At 41.3% G+C, this 18,613-nt stretch overlaps 1 protein-coding gene across 1 annotated transcript; it reads left to right on the forward strand.

Moving 5' to 3' along the window:
* Positions 1–2,898: 2,898 nt before the first annotated feature.
* On the forward strand, positions 2,899–11,415 carry LOC107198385 (ketosamine-3-kinase-like). Its single transcript, XM_015615375.2, has 6 exons — positions 2,899–3,055; positions 5,847–5,998; positions 7,365–7,456; positions 7,941–8,023; positions 8,427–8,549; positions 9,237–11,415. Exons 1-6 carry the CDS (start codon positions 2,915–2,917, stop codon positions 9,573–9,575), a joined length of 930 nt encoding a protein of 309 aa, XP_015470861.1. The 5' UTR covers positions 2,899–2,914; the 3' UTR covers positions 9,576–11,415.
* The last annotated feature ends 7,198 nt before the right edge of the window (positions 11,416–18,613 follow it).

Genomic DNA, 18,613 nt, shown 5'->3' on the forward strand with positions numbered 1-18,613 from the left:
GATTTTTGCAAAAGTAAGCCAAATAAGTTTTTCAGCTCTCAGACTCCACCTATTTGAGCTGTCTTTGTTGCTGCATTAAAACAAGGAACAAGAAACACTAAACGCCTCAGAAATGTTTACCTGCCTTAATTTTCTTTTTGCCTTCTTTTCTAGTGTAGCCCTGGCTACTGTGAATGAAGAATGGATGCCAGTGCGAAAAACGGAGTAACTCTTCAGGATTTTAAAGAAGTTTAATAGGGAATAAAATAAGAGACAAAAGTCCAGTGCTGGGGTGCTCCTTGCAAACAGCCAAAGAAGACGCTGTAGATTTGAAACAATTTGCCTTTATACTGTACCGTTCATCTGGTCCACGGATACTCATGTGTCATGGGGTGACTTTACCTTTAAGGTGGTTTTGAGAGCTAAGGAAGTTGAAGCTGCTGGTGGCTGATGGGAGTCCTTCCTCCTGACCAATTAGCAGTCATTTCTAAGAATTGACAGCAGTTTTGACCATTAAAAAGTAAAGTTAACCTGTGAACACCTCCTTAAGATGTACAGCCAAAGCACTCCCATTCCCTGCCCAGCCCATGTGGCCTGGGCAGGGGCTGGGATGGGCCCAGCGGCTCCCGGCCGGGAGATGGGGCCTGCGGGGATTGCCCTGGGCTCTGGCCGGGCCAGGCCAGTCCCTGGCTCAGCTGCAGTTTTTGCCATGACGGAATTTACCAGGGACTGCCGAGTAAAGAAAGAAAAAGCTCTTGACCTGCAGCGGGCTGAGACAGTGACCACACTCTCCAGAGCGGCCATGAAAAATCTTCCATCGCAGACAGCTCCAGCTCCTGCTCCGGCAGATATCACAGAACCATCTACAAAGCCTGGGCAAGATTTTAACCTTTTCATTACCCAGATGAGACTTGCAGATTAATCTTTTTATCCAGAGAGAGAAAAAGAGAGTGATCGACATGTAAAGAGACTTTATAAACTATCAGAGACAGTAAAGAAAATAATTAAGCTTCAGAAAAGGTAGAGAATAAGGAGATGCTTTATAAGCTGAAATATTTTTCTGTTACAGCTATGGAGATAGACAGTAGGTTCTTGAAAAAACTCCTTTAATTCATGACTGAGTATATAGGGAAGAATAGAGTTCAACGTTTGGATTTTGAGCAAAAGGTGGAGTAATTGTGATACAGTGAGGTGCTGGAACAGAGTGAGATAGAGTAATAGTTGAAGATTTGAGGCCTTGAGAGCCAATGAGAAAACTGTTTCCAGAGAAGCTCACAGAAACAAATGAAGAGAACTTTTTTTTTTGCCTTTGAATAACTCATCCTTAAAAATAACATCCCTAGACTCATGGCCCATACACACCTGAGAGCGATGTGAAATGGGAGGAGTGAACTGATGACAAGATTTCTGAGCAGCCGGCATCAGAAAAATAGAAAGCTATAACAGAAATAGCTTTCTTGTGAGAAACTCCATAGACTAGCAAAAGAAGACTTCTGTTTCTCTACAAAGACTGATGAAAAGACTCTAGCAGGAATTGGGACTGTTTTAAACACCAGAGTTCCAAAGTTTTTGTCTCTATGTTGTCATGTGAACAAAGGAATGGTGGGTAGTAGGAGATAAAAAGGGTTTTCTGGGAGTTTATTCTGGTGTTCTTATTCTTGTAGTTTGTTAATAAACTTTCTTTATTCCTTTTTAAGTTTTAAGCTTTTTTTTTGCTTTTGTTCTAATCCATATCTCACAGCACGAAATAAGTAATTTTTTAGTTACTGTTTTAAAACCACGACATCATGTTTTATTATTCAAACTTCTTTGGCAATTCTTGATATTCCAGGTTCTCTTCCTGTTTGATTTTTAACCTCTGACCTGCCTGCAGGATATTTTATAGGTAACGTCTTCCCATCTTCCTATCCTATTATTTCATACTCTGGATGCTTATGCACTAGTTCACAAATGTAAGGAAAATTAGTGGTTTTGCACCATTCTTTAAGTTGTTTATATAGAGATATTTTTAGTCTCTATCTTTAACAGTTCACTAATGCCTACAACACAATGTATTTATTACATTACCATTCATGTAAGTGTATACTGACAGATTATGCTATACAAAAGCAGTTAAAATTAAGTATAAATGGTACTATATCAAAATATTTGTGATAGAAAAGGTTACATATAAATAAAAATTATGTATAAATGCAAAAGCAAATATTATATTGTCATCTCTAGCACCACTATCTGCACAACAATCCATCTAATATAGAAATTTGGCAACAGCGAGCAGAGTCCTGGCACCCATTATTCTGCTTCAGCCAAGCCACGTTTATCAAGTGTACCTTATTTATTTAAAACTTTAGGTTAATGCCTGTAGGATTACGTATGTCATTACTGTACTATAGCTTATTTATTTAAGATGATGTAAGTTAGCACCAAACTTTAGTATTACAGAAATTTCAGCATTTTAACTACTTCTGTTGTGGCCTATTATCATATTTGAAGCTGAGTTTTTTCTGGTCTTTTCCTTTCTTCAGGGCTTTATAAGAAATTTGTCAGTAGATCCTGGAGAGCCGGTACCCTTACTATGCAGCTGTGCAGATTTTAAGAAAAATACCATAGGACAGTGCTCTCAGGCACATGGGATAGTGGGGACGTCCTGTGCAGGGCCACGAGTTGATGGTCCTCGTGGATCCCTTCCAACTCAACATATTATCTGATTTTGTAATTGGTTCGGTGATTAAGAGAAGAGTAAAACTGAACGTACGGAAGAATTTCATACAAGGAACGAGAGAATCTTTTGACAGCACCGGCCGGGTGCCTCAGCCGCCTCAGCCGCCTCAACCGCCTCAGCCGCCTCAACCGCCTCAGCCGCCTCTTCTCGGCCCGTCCCTTCCCTCCCTTGCCCGCCCCGTCCCGCCCCGTCCCCGCCCCGGCAGTCGCCGCCATGGAGGAAGCGCTGAAGGGAGCGCTCGGCACGGCGGTGCTGCGGCCCACCGGGCACACGGGGGGCGGCTGCATCAGCCAGGGCCGGAGCTACGACACGGACCACGGCCGGGTGTTCGTGAAGAGCAACTCTCGGTCGGAGGTGTGGCGGGGAGGGATCGGGGGTGCTGGGGGGGACAGGTGCCGCGATGGGAAGCAGCATTCCGGGCCTGGTGTGGCAGCAGGAGCAGGGCAGTGCCCGTCCCTGTGCTGCCACTGCCGAGGCCACACCTCGAGTGCCGTGTCCTGCTCTGGGCCCCTCAGCACAGGGAACTGAGGGGCTGCAGCGTGCCCAGAGAAGGGAACGGAGCTGGGAAGGGGCTGGAGCCCCAGGAGGGGCTGAGGGAGCTGGGAAAGGGGCTCAGCCTGGAGAAAAGGAGGCTCAGGGGGCCCTTCTGGCTCTGCACAAGTCCCTGCCAGGAGGGGACAGCCGGGGGGTCGGGCTCTGCTGCCAGGAACAGGTACAGGAGGAGAGGGAACGGCCTCAGGCTGGGCCAGGGGAGGCTCAGGGAGGACATCAGCAGGAATTTCTTCCTAGAGAAGGTTGTTAAGCATTGGAAGGGGCTCCTTAGGTATATGGTGGTGTCCCCATTCCTGGAGGTGCCCAAGGAACACCTGGACATGGCACTCAGGGCTGTGGTGTGTGTGACAAGGTGCAGGTGGGTCAAAGGTTGGACTCAATGGTCTGGGAGGTCTTTTCCAGCCTGACTGATTCTGTGGTGGTATCAGTGTTGTTGGTCCAGGAAATGCAGTACCATGAAATGCTGTTGTCATTTACAGAGGGTAGCAGTGCTGTAACAGTGTCTGCAAGTGCTGTGACAGTGGCTAAGGCAACCCAGTAGGTATAAAATTGTCTGCTGAGGAGATGTATGATTTCCATGGTTTTAACTAATTAATTCCCTGCACACAACAAAGAGCTTTTCTGAGTAAGTGATCTTTTTTCACAGGAAGTGATATTTTTTCTTCAAGGAAGTGACAGTTCTTCAAGCTTTTCTGCTTTATCCTTTCAAAATATGGAACATACTGTGGAAGGTAGATACCTAGGTTTGGTAGAGATAAGTATAATGCAACTTATTTCTTCAGCATCCTTTGCAAAAACAGAGATCAGGTGTTTAACAATACTTTGTTCTTGTGTTTATCACATAAAGAGCTTCAGTGGCAAACAGGAGCCAATTGTGTTTGCCCTTCATAGCAAGCAAATATGTTTGAAAGTATGCATGCCACTATATTTATTCCAGATTTCTCAACAATTTCTGATCAAGCTGGGGAGCTGATTGGCGGTGGTAACATGGAAGGACACAGGACGGTTGTCCTTCTTTATAGAAGAGAACTTGAAATGGTGTAGCCCTTCACTAATTCTGTATTTAGCTATACAATCCAACTAGCTGCAAGATCAGGTTTGTGGGGGGACAAAAAAGATCGGGATAGATTTTCTATTCAGCAGTTTCATTTTGTATGCTTTTGCCTGTGTGTGGATCCTGAGCACTGATCAAAGCAAACTTTGTTGAAGTAAATGCTGTGCTGTGTGAGCAGCAGCTGCTGTGCATCAGCAGTTCTTACTCTGTTTGAGCAGCTGGCTTTAGCCAAATGTGATGCTTTAGACAGAGACACAGAACTTCCTGGTTTCCTGTGGACACAGCTAACTCATGCCTCGGTAACGCAGCAGTTCTTCACTCTTGAGGCAGAAGGACAGCCAGAGATGATGGAGGGATGGAGCACCACAAGGAGAGGTTGGGAGAGCTGGGCTTGCTCAGCCTGCAGAAGAGAAGGTTCTGTAGAGACACAGTTTCACCTCGCAGTGCCTGAAGGGAGCCCACAGGAAAGATGAAGACTTTTTATAAGGACCTGGAGTAACAGGGAAAGGGGGGATGGCTTCAAACTGACAGAGAGTAGGTTTAGGTTAGATATTAGGAGGAAATTCCTGACTCTGAGAGTGGTGAGGCCCTGGCACAAGGTGCCCAGAGGAGCTGTGGCTGCATCTGGATTCCTGAAAGTGTCCAAGGCCAGGCTGGATAGGGCTTGGAGCACCCCAGGACAGTGTCCCTGCCCATGGCAGGGGATGGGACAAGGTAGTGTTTATGGATATTTATGGATGTCTTAAGGTCCCTTTGAGCACAAACATTCTGTGTTTGCCCCTAAGCTTTGGAATTTTTAATTGAAGTCTACTCAGACTGTCCTATGACTGCGTAGTGTGGATCATTACTGAAGGGCTAGCATTCTCTTTCTATTTTATTCATTCTGCTTCTCTGCTTTTGCTTTTACCAGATATGTTAAATTTCCCACAGGCTCTTTCTACAACCCCTGTCTGACTCTTGTAAAGAAGCATTTCTCCATGTGATGAGTGTGACTGATGTCAGAGGAGAAGCTCAGGAGACTAGATTTTTCTTGGTGGGGGTAACAGGTGCAGAAATAGGCCCCAAATTCAGAATGTCTTCCAAGCAAATGCAGTTTGTAGTGGCTTGGGTTGTGCAAGTGTGATAAGGGGCATTTGGCTCCAACAGTTGATTCCACCCACGCCCTTCGCCCATGAGGTAAAAGAAAACAACATGGAAAACCATTCTGGAAAACCAGTCTGATGGGGCACAGCTGAAGGAGCTCATACTCTCTCTGTAAGCAGTTTGCACTCCTTCAGTTGCAAACAGACTTTCTAAATTATAGAGAATCCTAGAGCCTAAGTAATTTTCACTCACTTGTTTTATGAAGTGAAATTTCTGTAATTGTAAAACTACTGTCAAGTCTGACAGTGTGATTCTGCCTGTACCTTGTGTGTGAATAAACATTTCCTCCAGCCTTTCAGTGTAAGTTTTATGAAACCAGTTGACTTTGTGGAAGTGCTTTGTTTACCTCTGACTGATGGCTTGTAGACACTAACGCTTTCCCTTAATATCTGGCAGGCCAGAAGGATGTTTGAGGGAGAAATGGCAAGCCTGGAAGCCATCCTGAAAACACAGACGATAAAAGTGCCTAAACCCATCAAAGTTATAGACCTGCCCGGGGGCAGTACTGCATTTGTGATGGAACATTTGGAAATGGGAGGCTTAAACAGGTAAAACAGTGTTATCTTTGCCTCCTTTAACAAGAAATTTTGTCTGTTACGATAGTCCAATCACTTGTTTTCACAGGGGAACCTTGTTTAATTTCTTTCTAAAGCAAGCCAAGACAAATATGGGAAATCACACAGTGTAGAGCTGTATCAAGTATTTAATAATACCTCACCTGCAAATTGATCATACATCCAAAGTGAGCCTGGGTTTTGGTTAGTTTGGGCTTTTTTTAGCTTAGGTAATTAGTGATCTTTACAGCAAGGTTTCTTTTCACAGAAAGGAAAATGACCAACCTGATCCCATGTTTTGTGTACTTGCCCTCCATATAAGAACCAGTATTTTCTTGCTTGGCATGATTCTGCAGAGGCACTTCCCCAAATCAATAAATCTTGATTTCAGTATTTTCAGCTCTTACCTTCATTTTGATAGTTTCAAACTTTTGACCCTTCTCTGTGACGAGCACTTAATATGATGAATTCATCTGTCTGCTTCCATTAGGGAGGTGATTGTGACCGATTTCTCATCTCTCTCCCTTAGAACTTCTGCAGCCAGTTTAAAGTCTTGTCCCTCATCCTGCTTGTTGGCAGAGTTTCTAACTCATGAGAAGCCCTCAATGAGTCCCAAGAGAAAGGGCAGAGAAGTTGCTGTTTTGGGCTCAAAAATGGTACCTTTGGCATGCAGATTTCCTGTGCTAACTGGAACAAATTGAAGAAAAACTTTGCCTTGAATGACTGCCTTGAGAACAGGGAAAATTTAGAAAGGTCAAAGGCAGTAGAAGGAACATAATTTTGTTGACATGGGAAGTGACTGGTTGTAAAATCTTTTTGTAATTACTTCAGTGCTCTTCTGAACCTTGTAGAGGATGAGGCTTTATTAGATAATAAACTAGGTCCCTGTGACTGTCTCATCATCTAGGCATATTAGAGAAAAGCAGTGGGAAGCAGCAGTAGAAAGAAAAGCATCAGCCTTATTTGGTTCTATTTGCCAAATACAGTTTACCAGAGTTAAAAAACCAAAAAAGGCATAACATGTTGTGCATGCTTTCTTACACATATCTTACTGAGAGTCCTTGCAGAGGATATCACACAGAAATTAGAATTGATAGTTTCTCATTATTAGTAAATTCATGCTTACTGCTCACTTTCAGTAGCGGTGTCAGAAACAGCCAAGTAAGTACATTTTGTGTTAATGTGCAGTCTTGATAGGAAGACAAGGTGTTTATAACTGGGATACACTGAAAAATTATTTTGTTAGAGGTGTAGAACTGCTTTTACTTACTCGATAAATCTGTTCAAGTAACTCCTGGAATATCAAGACCTGATTCTGTTCATGTGTCAGTGGTACTCAGATTGCTTTTTGGTTTCTTAGACATTCAGCACTGCTTGGAACTCAGCTGGCTGATCTTCACCTTCATAACCAGAAACTGGGAGAGAAGCTGAAGAAAGAAGGGAACACAGTTGGTACAGTGCACAGCTGTTTGCAGATTTAACCCAGTTGATGATAATCTACAAAGCAGTTAAAATGCCTTTTGCTACTTCAGGACAAGTTCATCTTCCCTTGAAAACAGAATGAGAATAGGTTTGGATAAAACAAACCTGGGGAGGGTTTATTTTTGATTTTGTTTGCATTGTTTGGGTCTGTGTAAGCAAAACACTTACTCAGTATTGGACCCTTTTTTGGAGCCCAAACCACAGTTTCTACAAGGACATGGTATCAGAGGGGATAAAGAACTTTAAAATACAATTTTGAAGAGTAGAATAAGTCTGCTTTACATTGAAATTTAAATTTAAAAAACCACCACATTTTAACCATAAAAAGAACATTAAATTTTTTTATTCTCAGTAGAAGCAGTATTGCACTCTTTTTTAGTTTTAAAGGTTCAGTTGTGTCACGGATGCTCAGTATTTTGTCACTGTTGTCGCATTTTTGTCTTTGGTTTGAAAGGTAAAGGTCCAGGGCAAACGGAAGTCCAGTTTGTGGATCAGTTTGGCTTTCATACAGTTACTTGCTGCGGTTATCTTCCACAGGTAGGTTGTACTTCATCAAACTGATAGGATTTCAAATTTATCTTGTTTTCCCTTCAGTGACACAGAGGGTCAAAAATTACCATAATGGAAATAAATGAACTTTTGTGGAGCCGTGAAAGTAAACAAAACAGGGTTCAGCCTGCTAAGGAAGGTAGTGCTTTGGGCAGCACTTATAACTGCTTTGGACACTGATAACTCTTCCATTTCTTAGACTTTAATCTCTGAGAGAAAATTATTACCCTACTTTAATGTTTTAAGATAACATTAGATTAAATGATAGTGTTTATTGTCCTGGATGGTACCAGCACAAAAGCTGTGTGATCCTTAAAAGGCTTATTTGAAAAAGAAGAAAATCTGCCTTTTGTGTGCTGTAGAACTGACATCTGCAGTACTGTTCCTCCAGGTGAATGACTGGCAGAGTGACTGGGTGACCTTCTTTGCCAGACAGAGGATCCAACCCCAGATGGACATGGTCGAAAAGAAATCAGGTGACAGAGAAGCAAGAGAACTTTGGGCACAGCTTCAGGTAGGAGCAATTCCCTCAGTTCTCATTATAGGCAGAGCTGGGTATACTTCAATTTTATTTTCTTAGACCAAAGTTCCAGTTTGTTGGTTTGCACCAGGTACAGTTGATAAGAGACTTCAGTTTTTAAGGACTAAAATGCCCTTTATTCTAAGGTAAAATGGCATTTGCCACATCACCCTGTGCTAACATTCCAGAGTGAATTCCAAACTGCCAGATACTGCCCTGCCTTACTATTTGGGAAATACTGGATGGAGCTCCTATTCTCATTCCCTGTAAGATGTTCATGAGGAGAAATGTACACAAGTAGTTCTGTCCTGCACATTGTCTATTTGTTCACTGTTTGCACCTGTTTAAGTGACTGCACTATTGGTTGGCTCCTTGGTCCTGCTTTTTGGAAATTTGATGAGCTTTCTAATGATGAAGGGTTGGTGGTTGCTATTACTAACCCTGGTCAATATCTGAGTTTCAAGGATTGTATTTTCCTGCTAGAAAAGATGTAGATTACTGTTCTGCTGCTGCCTTTTATGAAAAATAAGCGTCCTCTGGATGTACTCAGCATCTCTGTTGACCAGGTCCTATGGTGTTTCAAATGATGGGTTTCAAGACACTGCAAGTATGCAGATAAACCTCTACATTTTAAGGTGAATGGTTGTAGTAATTTACATGTCTTGCTTTTCCCCCCTGCAGCTGAAGATACCCAGTTTGTTCTCTGGTGTGGAAGTTGTTCCTGCTCTCCTGCATGGGGATCTCTGGGGAGGAAATGTAGCTGAGGATGATTCTGGTCCGATTATCTTCGATCCGGCTTCTTTCTACGGCCATTCAGAATATGATCGTGCAATAGCTGGGATGTTTGGTGGCTTCAGCAGTTCTTTTTATTCTGCTTACCACAGTAAAATCCCCAAAGCCACAGGGTTTGAGAAACGCCTGAAGCTTTATCAGCTGTTCCACTACATGAACCACTGGAACCATTTTGGTTCAGGGTACGGAGGGTCTTCTATGAACATTATGAGAAACCTTGTAAAATAAGTTGCTGCTTAAGCCAAATACTTCCCGTGTTGTTTGGAGAGCCCCATACTTGGTGGTGCAGCTGCAGGAGTAGTGATGTTAAAAACAACCTGTGAGACCCCTGATCGTGTTAAAGACCTAGAACCAGTGACACCTGCTGAATGCCAAGTGTAAAATAGTCATCCCTTTTTAGGATAGCTGGGGATAACTCTGTGAGGGGAGAAAACTAAGGAAGGAGTTTATTTGCACAGTGAATAAAGGTCTCAGTGTCCAGAAAGCACGTGAGACTGTGCAGGGTAGTACAAATAAAGCATCGAGGAGATGCCTAAAAGAAGCTGCTCGCTGCATTTTGCTGTGTCTTCCTCCCTGTTTCAGCTCTTCATGTTCAGCTGTGTGTGCATGAGAGCAATGTCAACAGCAGAGCTTGAAAGTCAACAGGAAAATTATGTAACAGGAACTTTGAGAAGGGATTTGGACTTGCTATTAACTTTCACAGAATCAGAGTGGGTGAGATTGTGGGGGGGTGGGAATCACAGAATGTCATCTAGTCCAACCTCCCTGCCTAAGCAGATTACTCAGGATTGGGTCCAGAGGCTTTTAAAGACCTCTCCAGGATTTTGCTGATTGATTCCATTGGATGCAGACTGTTGGTGCCTCCTGGAATGCTTGTAGGCTGTTTGGTGCTTTCTGGTCAGTGGGCACTTACCCACAGCAATTTTTCTTCCAGCAGAACTAGTTCTCTTCCTTTTTTGGATTATGCTTTTGTCCAGCATGCCATTAGAGAACTTTCTGGTTAAGACACTTTTCATGTACACACCTTGTGGAGGTGTATTCTCTAATAAAACCTGTACATGCTTCACGTGCATGACTGAAGTCACTCAAAATCCACCTCATCATGAAACTACATCAGCTGGAACTTTGTGTTTTCCACACCCTCAAAGAAAACAATAAAAATACAACATAAAATGGGAAGGAGGTCAGGGAAGACTCCTCCTGGGATGGTTTACAGGCTGTAACCGTCTGCTTCTCCACAGGAATGCCTGTTAGGTAATTTTATTCCAAGGGGATACTACTGCTTGTGGTTTCTGATACCAATGTGTTTATCAACAATAGTTTATCAACCTTATTCTGGCACAAAGATCAGTAAACCACGAATGTGCCCAGTGTCAAGTCTCCACCATTTCTGTATCCGTGCTCATGAGAGGTCTAATGCAGTTTTAAGAGTGCTGCACTGTTCATTCTAAAATATTCAATGTGAAGGCCTCCCAGGGCCTCAGACACACTAGAAATGGGAAGATGTAGACATCTCTGGATAACCTGGAAAACAAGGTCTTCCTTTCCTAAACTCTTACAGGCCAGTCCCCACTAAATGCCTGCGGCAGCTGTTGTGGTAAGAGAGGTGAAAAGGAAGGAAGTTAACATGTAACTCACGGTGCAGCACTTCAGCCCTGTCAGAATTCACTGTGATTGTTCCACAGTCTGTGGCTTTTGCCTGCAAGGAGTTAATACTGAAATTGTTCTGTTTTTGATGTAGGCTGGTACTGGTGCTTCTGTGCAAGCCTGCCAGGTAGGTGAGAGAGATGCATGATACCTAACATGCACTTTGAGTGTTGGGGAATTACTTTTATTAACTAGAACTGCTTTGCACTGGGTATTGGCAGATTACTGAGGGTTTTGTAGTTGCTAGTTTGGCAGTTATTGACACAAATTGGAAACAAGTTTGGATAAGACTGGTATTTGCTACAACTTTACTTAATTCTACTACTTTTCTCACTGGCTGTTGGACTTTTGCTGCAAAAATATGCTTGGTTAATACATTTTACTTTTACCTTGTTGCCTGAATAAAAGGTTTCCCAGTTTACTGTTGTTGTCACTGTTTTCTAAATTAAAATCTTACATCTTGGTTTATTCTTGGGTAATTACTTGCTCTGACCTGTTAAAGACCCTTAGTTTATTAGATAAATTAAGCTCATTGGAGGTGTTTCTGTGCATGGTCATGGGTTGGTTTGGAGAAGTGTGTCACTGAAAAAAATCTACATGTTCCTTACAGTGCAAGTCAAGATGTTAATTTTCCTAAAATACATAAATAGTCTTCATTATTAGCAGGGGAAGATGAATATGAAAGTGGATTTTCTGTCAGTTGTAGTTGTGAGAGCAACTTACTGATAAACAGCAAGTGTCCAGAGACAACCTTTTCCTAGTAAAACTGAATCAAAATATTTTTGTGAGTGAAGAAAAGTTGTATTTAATCAAGTTATGCAGATAGAAACAATTGTATTGAGAGTTTTAATGTAAGGGTATTATGCTCAATTTTTCAAAGCTGTTTATTTGCTGTCAGTAAGATCAGAAGGGGTTGTAGAGAGGCAGACAAATGGAATGTAATGGGAATCTCTCCTTTATCATGGATCCCTTGGCTCTGAGCCCCTCTCGGGCTGCAGACGCCTGCAAAAACTGCCTGCAGATACAAATGTTACACTCCAGTGCTGGTTTTCCTCCTGCTTCTCCTCCTCAGTGCTGTTCCAAAATAGATCTGGTGATTAAAACTGCTGCTGGGCTCTTCCGGCAGAAGTCAGAGCAGGTGGGAAGGGCTACAGAATTAGAATGTGACAAAAATCTTTAGGGGTGGAAAAGGAATTTCTGGTAACTGAGCCACACCACAGTGACAAAGGCTTTATTATTTTTTCTTGGTAAATATTCAGTTATTTCTAATTTGTTTTTATTTGAGGTTTTACTTATTTGGGCATTTGTTTTGGTTTTCCCTTAACAATTAAACAGAAAAATTAATTAGAATTGCTTTCATTATGCAGACACAAGGTTTTCTATTTCTTGTCATTATTTTTTTGCCAAAACAAAACACTTTATTCCTTTCCCCACGTGCTCCACTGCAACCCAGGGTATGATTCTTCCAGCAGCTGGAGAGCCACCTAACCAAGAATGTTACCTTTATAGAGGCATTGGTAAAACAAGTATTAAAGGATCTGGGTTATAATAGTATGTATTAAAGGCTCAAAACTTTATGCCTGAGAGTGCCAGTGCGTTTTGCAAGTACATCGTATTGGCTGATCTTGCTTTTAAATTCAGCATCATTGCAAAAATGGGTTCTGAATTTTCTTCCTTCTTTGCCTCTTCAGAGCAATCCTCTGCGAAACAAACAAACTGGGATTCATTTACAGCTCAATACTGTGGAAAGTTACTGTCCTAATCTTCGGTACCACTGATACAATGTAATTTAGAGGCAGTGGTTCTGAATAGAAACACAAAATACAATCTCCCAGCCAAATTCACAGGAACGAGAATGAGGTTTATCGGTTTCCAGAAAAACACTTGGTTTGCATAGAAGGGATTGCTCCTTTATATAAAAAGTGAATTAGCACAATCCTTTCAGTTCTTTACATGTCTCATGTTCCACTGGAGCTTTAATAAATTATTCCCAGAAACTGTCTGCATCCAAGCTTGAAATAATGTGCATATTTTCTCCAAGTTGTTTGGTGTAAATATTTCCCTCCCCCTTTTGCAGTCATTGCCTCAGAGCAGACCTTTGCTGCTTGGTCAGTTGTTGCTTTATCTTCTGTTTCACCAGCTCCTACAAACAAACAAATCAGAACTTTTTGAGATGATTTAGCACTAAGGACACACAGCCAGTACTTTTTCAGGACCATCATGAACATTCATGATGTTCATATTGACTGTAGAAATGATGAAAAGGGTTGTTTCCTTGTAAGAAAATAATAGAAGAGGGAGATTCTATGCTTTGGACCAGGTCTGCATGGAGTGCTGTGTTTGTGTTCAATGCTACACCCTTAGGACTCAGAGCACCTAGAGAGGTGTGGGGTTATCTGTGCTATTTTCTTTTGATAGTCTAAACTCTTATAAACAGCATTTAAAATCCTCATTTCTAGTCCAAGTGTGTTTCTCACAGGGGTGACAAAGGACCAGCAGCTCTTGGTGTAAAACACACGCCTTCCACAAAAAATGTAAAAGCTCATAAAATGGTAAAACATTTCAGGTCCAGCAGTAATTCTTTGGTTTGTGCCTATTGTAGAAAAACTGGTTTTTCTACAGTTAAAATTGCAAAAATATGAGCGGTTCTATCGGAAAACAAGAACTCCTTAATACGAGTGTGGCCGAGATAGATGGGAAGTCATCTGTTTCATCAAGGTGGAGTCATACCTTGTTGGAAATGTGCTAGAAGAAATCTTGCAAGTCTCTGACGTGTAGTCTAATGTAAATTCATCAGAATCTATCGCTCAGCCAGAATACTTGCTGGAAAGACTCACTGGTCTCCGCACCATCACAACTTAAATGTGAGCAAATACTGAAAATGCTTCAGACTGAGCAGATGGACAGTTTGTTACTTACATGGTTGACCATTTCCCTCGTTTCCTCCGAGTTACACAAAAGTATAAAGATTTGTACAAGTACAGAATGATGCCTTACTTCATTTGGAATAGCTGATTCTACACAATTCATGATGCTTTCTATTTCTGGCATAGTCTGCAAGTTGTGGCTGCACCTATTGCCAGTCCTGCCATTGTTTATAGCAACAAAGCCTGCAATCATTTGTTTTTGTGATTAGCTTAATTATCTTTTTATGTTTTAATATGTTTTCTCCACTGACAGAGAGTTGCAAGAAGATAAACGCTTGCGGCAGTATCAGCTCTAATCAGCCCAGTGGTTCTTACAGCAATGCCACTATTTTCCATTTTTAGTTCTGTAATTATTTTCCCATGTTACAAATAGCCTGTTATAAATATTTTTACTTTAGCTCTTAACACTCAAAAAGTAAAGGTTGAGCAATGGGCAGAAAGATCATTTTACTCACCCTAAAATCATGTAAGTGGAAGCACTGTGCAAGGTAAATTAGTGAAGAGCAAAGTTTTTTATGTGGATGAACTGTTTGAAAGCTTGTCTTCTAAGTGCTTTTTGTATTTCTTTTAGAACAGAAACTTAGGTATGCACAAGCCATTTAAATATTTTTTTGTATTTAAAATACCTTTAAAAAAAAAAAAAATAATAAAATAATCCAGACATGAGAGAGTAAAGCAGCCAACTATTCTGCGAGTACTGGAGCCACACCTTGAGTAAGACAAGTCTGATTCACAGAGTAACAACGGTGAACGTGTCAGAAGTGTCTCCACCACGTCCTGCACAGCCTGGGGATGAACAAAAATGCATTAAAGTTCTGCTGGAAATGTCCTGATTCACATCATGCAGAAAGACAAATTCAGACTGCCGCAGGGATCACTGCTGAAGGTGAGTTCATAGAAATCTCTAAGAGAGATTTCTCGCCTTTCTCAGGTGAGAAAGGCCAAGTGGAACCTGGGCTCAAGCACATCCACATTCCATGGATTTTCAGAGCATGTGGTGATTTACAGCTGGAACAACACTGCGTGTCAGCGTGGTGTGAAATAATCTGTGAGGAAGTTACCACCAAAACAGTCAAAATGACTGGAGAAGTGGCTCAACATGCACATATCTCTCTGATCTGATTTTTGAATTTTCTTATGCTTGTATGTCTGCAAAATGCTTTAAGACCGGTGTCCCACTCATATTTTGCAGTTAGAGAAATATTATTAATAAAAATAGTTGAAAATGCCACAAATTATCAGTGATAGTTACCAGTGGAAAAAATACTTAGGAGAGGGCATCATCAAGCAAAGGCATTTGATGTTTGCAGCACACTCACACAGCAGTTTGAATATCAAATGGGTATTTGTGTTTGACATGTCTCCAGTGCACTTGATTTTCTGGGGCTTGGATCGGTTTTGGACACTTAAAAGGCTTCATGGGCACAAAACTGGGCAAGCAAGAAGTTCCATGCCTAAACTAGGGGGAAACCATGCCAGGTGTGCTTTAACTAATTCATCTGCTGCTTGCATTGCACATCACATCACAGAAGTACCCCAAAACACACAGGTTGCAGTGCAAGTTGCTTTTATTCAGGCTCCCTATATCTCTGCTTTGATGTGGGACATTATTTTCCACACAGAAATTGTGGAGGTTCCCCACTGCATTGCCTGCAGAGAGGGTTCATCCACCTGCCACCCCCTCTTTTAAACTCATTTTAGTCTTTTCCTCAGACCTCTTCTTCCATTGCAAGTGCAGCTACTTCTCAGATCAAATTTAATCAGAAGAGGGCAGTATTTCATTTTTGCTATTTTTTTTTGTGGGGCCCTCAGAATGTTCTCTCTAGCTCCCAGAGCATGCTATAATCAGTTTTACATGTCATGAATACATTTTCCCTTGAGCTTACTAAAAATAGTAACTTAACCACATCACCTTGAAAAAAGATAATATCCTGGAGGATTTTTACTGGGTTCTGGGGGAATTTTACAAGTCCACTTTCTATGTGTACTTATGCCTGAAGTGGCATAGTTTTCTGTAATTGCATAGAAATTCAACTCATTTACAAACCTTCCATCTTTAGGGCTGTAAAATCTGTAGAGATAAGAGAGATAAGAGTTTAATTTGGAAAAGCTGTAGTCCTGTGCTTGTTTTTTTTCCTCTCACTGTTGTTTCTCCCTTTCTTCCCTTCATCTAAAGGGAAAAGCTACCCTTAAAGTCTTTCATTACCGATAATTTATCACCTTTTCTGAAGGAAGGAGCCCTTGGGAAAGGAAAATAAACAGGTAGAAGAGCCCTGGAGTAACTATTTCAGGGAGCAGGTTTAAGTGGAAGGTGTAGGGGAGGTTTACCCCAAATCTGCTGTTCTGGTTTGTAAAGGGCTTTGTGAAACAGAGATTTCATAGGGGAACATGTTGGGGGAGTCACCAAAAGGAGGGATTTTGACTTGCTGAGATGAAAGTGTTGTTTATTAACTAAATCAACACTGGGCACTTGGGTTATAAAGAGATGCTAATTTTTTGAATATAGTGAAACTCTCTGAGCTAGGAGAAATAGATGATTTGCTTCATGAATGGAACAAAGTGGCCAGGCTTTGGGAAGAGGTATCACAACTGCTGAGAGATTAATAAGCATCTTACACTAAGATTACCCAAGAAATCTTTCTGTCACTTTCCAAAGCATTTGGGAGCATCCATCTCTACAAGGATTTTCATTAAAGTACTGAATAATAAAATCTAGGGAGATTTCATATTGAGTATTCTGGCTTCTGATGACATTTTTGAGGGAAATTAAAATACTGAAGTACAAATCCTGCCCCAAGGAGAAAGGAACATGGTGATGCAGAGAGGGGGAGAGACTGTGCTCTGATAAGGTCTGGTGTGATGGCTAGGGGTGAGGGGTTAAATTTTGTCATTAGATTTTCCTTTATCAAAAGAGAAGTTCTCCCCACTGCATTTCTCCCCCCACCCCTTTGATTCTGCAGTTTCTGTGGTTATAAGTGCTCTAATACCACGCACTTTTCATTTTGCCATTGTTGATTTTTCTCAGCATCTGTTTCAACCTGTTTGTATCTGTGCTCTACAGAAAGGATATTCAGAGAAATCAGAGGAAACTCACCTCAAGCATCATGTCAAGAAACAAATAGACTGTGAGGAACAGCTACAAAGGGCACAACGAGGTGCAGAGACAATTAATTAATTCACTGTGATCTCCAGAGGAGATATTCACCTCATACTCAGATTGCTGACCCTATATATCCTTCAGTAAGTGAGCCCAAAAAAAATGCAGGGTGTTTAACAACTCCTAAAAGATGCCCACTTGTAATTTCTGATGTGGTATTTTGAAGCAAAAGAGCTGCACACAGATCTTTGTATCGATACATTCTATATCTGTGCATTGAAAAAATGTCACTTTTGCTTTGTGATCACTTTCAGAACTCTGCAGCTCCTGTTGCACGCACATGTTCAAGGTGTGTTTAAAGTTTTTGCTTACTGTGTCCAACAGTTACCTAAGGGTAGTTTCTAAAAGAAGGAAACCAACATGAAAAAAAAGAATTAAGCAAGAAAAAAAAACGAAAACACCTCCAATTTCTCTTGTTCCCAGGGAGTCCAAAGTGAGCAGTAACAAAGACAGCACAAAACCCACAACAAAAGAATTGCAGAAATGTGACCCCCATCTACAGCAGATGTTCCAGATGAGCTTTGTCTGATTTAATTTGTATTCTTTACCAATTTCTTTGCCTCAAATCAAGGCCTGCAAGTGGGACAAGTGTCTCTCACACCTGCCTTGTTGACCACTCCACAGCAAGAAAAATAATCTCCCAGACTTCACAGCCTTAGGGCAGATGCAGGGAGTCTCACTGTCCTTGAATCAAGATGCCCAAAGTCTAAAGTGTCTTTAATTGATGATTAGAGTCCTCCTAATAAACTGAGACATGGGTTTATGGGATTCTTTCAAGATACAGAATTTTAGAAACTGGAAAAAACAGGTGCTGGTGTCCCTAGGGCAAAGACTGTAAAATATAATCCTTAACTGCAGAGCCATTACTGTAACTTCCCACTGACTCAGAGCCACACAGGAACTGCCATGCTCATAAACAAAGCCATTTTTGCAGCCCCTTCTCTGACTGTAACAATAATAGAAGATCAACTTCTATAAAAACGCACTGGGGCGTTGATTTTTCACTGATGTGAAAACGAACTGAAATATTCCTGATATAAATACACACGTGTAAAGTAAACAGATGGACTAACAGACCCCAGCAGCATATTCCTAATTTTTATACAAGAATGTATACACATGTGCATTAAGCACATTAAAATGCTGTGAGGAATATCTTGGGGATGGGAAAAAACCCCAGTCTTTCTTGCTAATAAACTTTATTTCAAAGAGGGATTGCAGCATTGGGTTTACTGTTTTTGTTTGACTAATGATTAGTTTAAAGGGTCTAAGTTTTAACAAAAAAATCAGTAACTACTTTATACAGTCACCATTACAAGGCTGTTTAACCTAATTTTCCAACAAGGTCTAGCCATGAAAGAGAAATATTTGGCTTAGTTGAGCTCTAATGAATGCAGAGATGGAGAAAGAATAAGTACAAATACACTGGTAGCTTAACACTTAGTTAATTTTGGAGGCAGATAAAGCTTGGAGTGAAGCTGAAAACCACAGAGAAAATTTTGGCTTTCCTAAATTATTTTTGTCTGCTTTTCTTA

This window comes from Parus major, chromosome Z (assembly GCF_001522545.3).
Source record: "Parus major isolate Abel chromosome Z, Parus_major1.1, whole genome shotgun sequence".
In the NCBI taxonomy this organism is placed as follows: Eukaryota; Metazoa; Chordata; class Aves; order Passeriformes; family Paridae; genus Parus; species Parus major.

What these genes read in the sequence shown, in the direction of transcription:
- LOC107198385 (XM_015615375.2), top strand. Translation starts at nt 2,915, where the DNA reads ATGGAGGAAGCGCTGAAGGGAGCGCTCGGCACGGCGGTGCTGCGGCCC. An exon ending in GAAATGGGAGGCTTAAACAG is followed by an intron (nt 5,999 to 7,364) that starts GTAAAACAGTGT and finishes TTGGTTTCTTAG; the next exon opens with ACATTCAGCACTGCTTGGAA. An exon ending in AACTTTGGGCACAGCTTCAG is followed by an intron (nt 8,550 to 9,236) that starts GTAGGAGCAATT and finishes TCCCCCCTGCAG; the next exon opens with CTGAAGATACCCAGTTTGTT.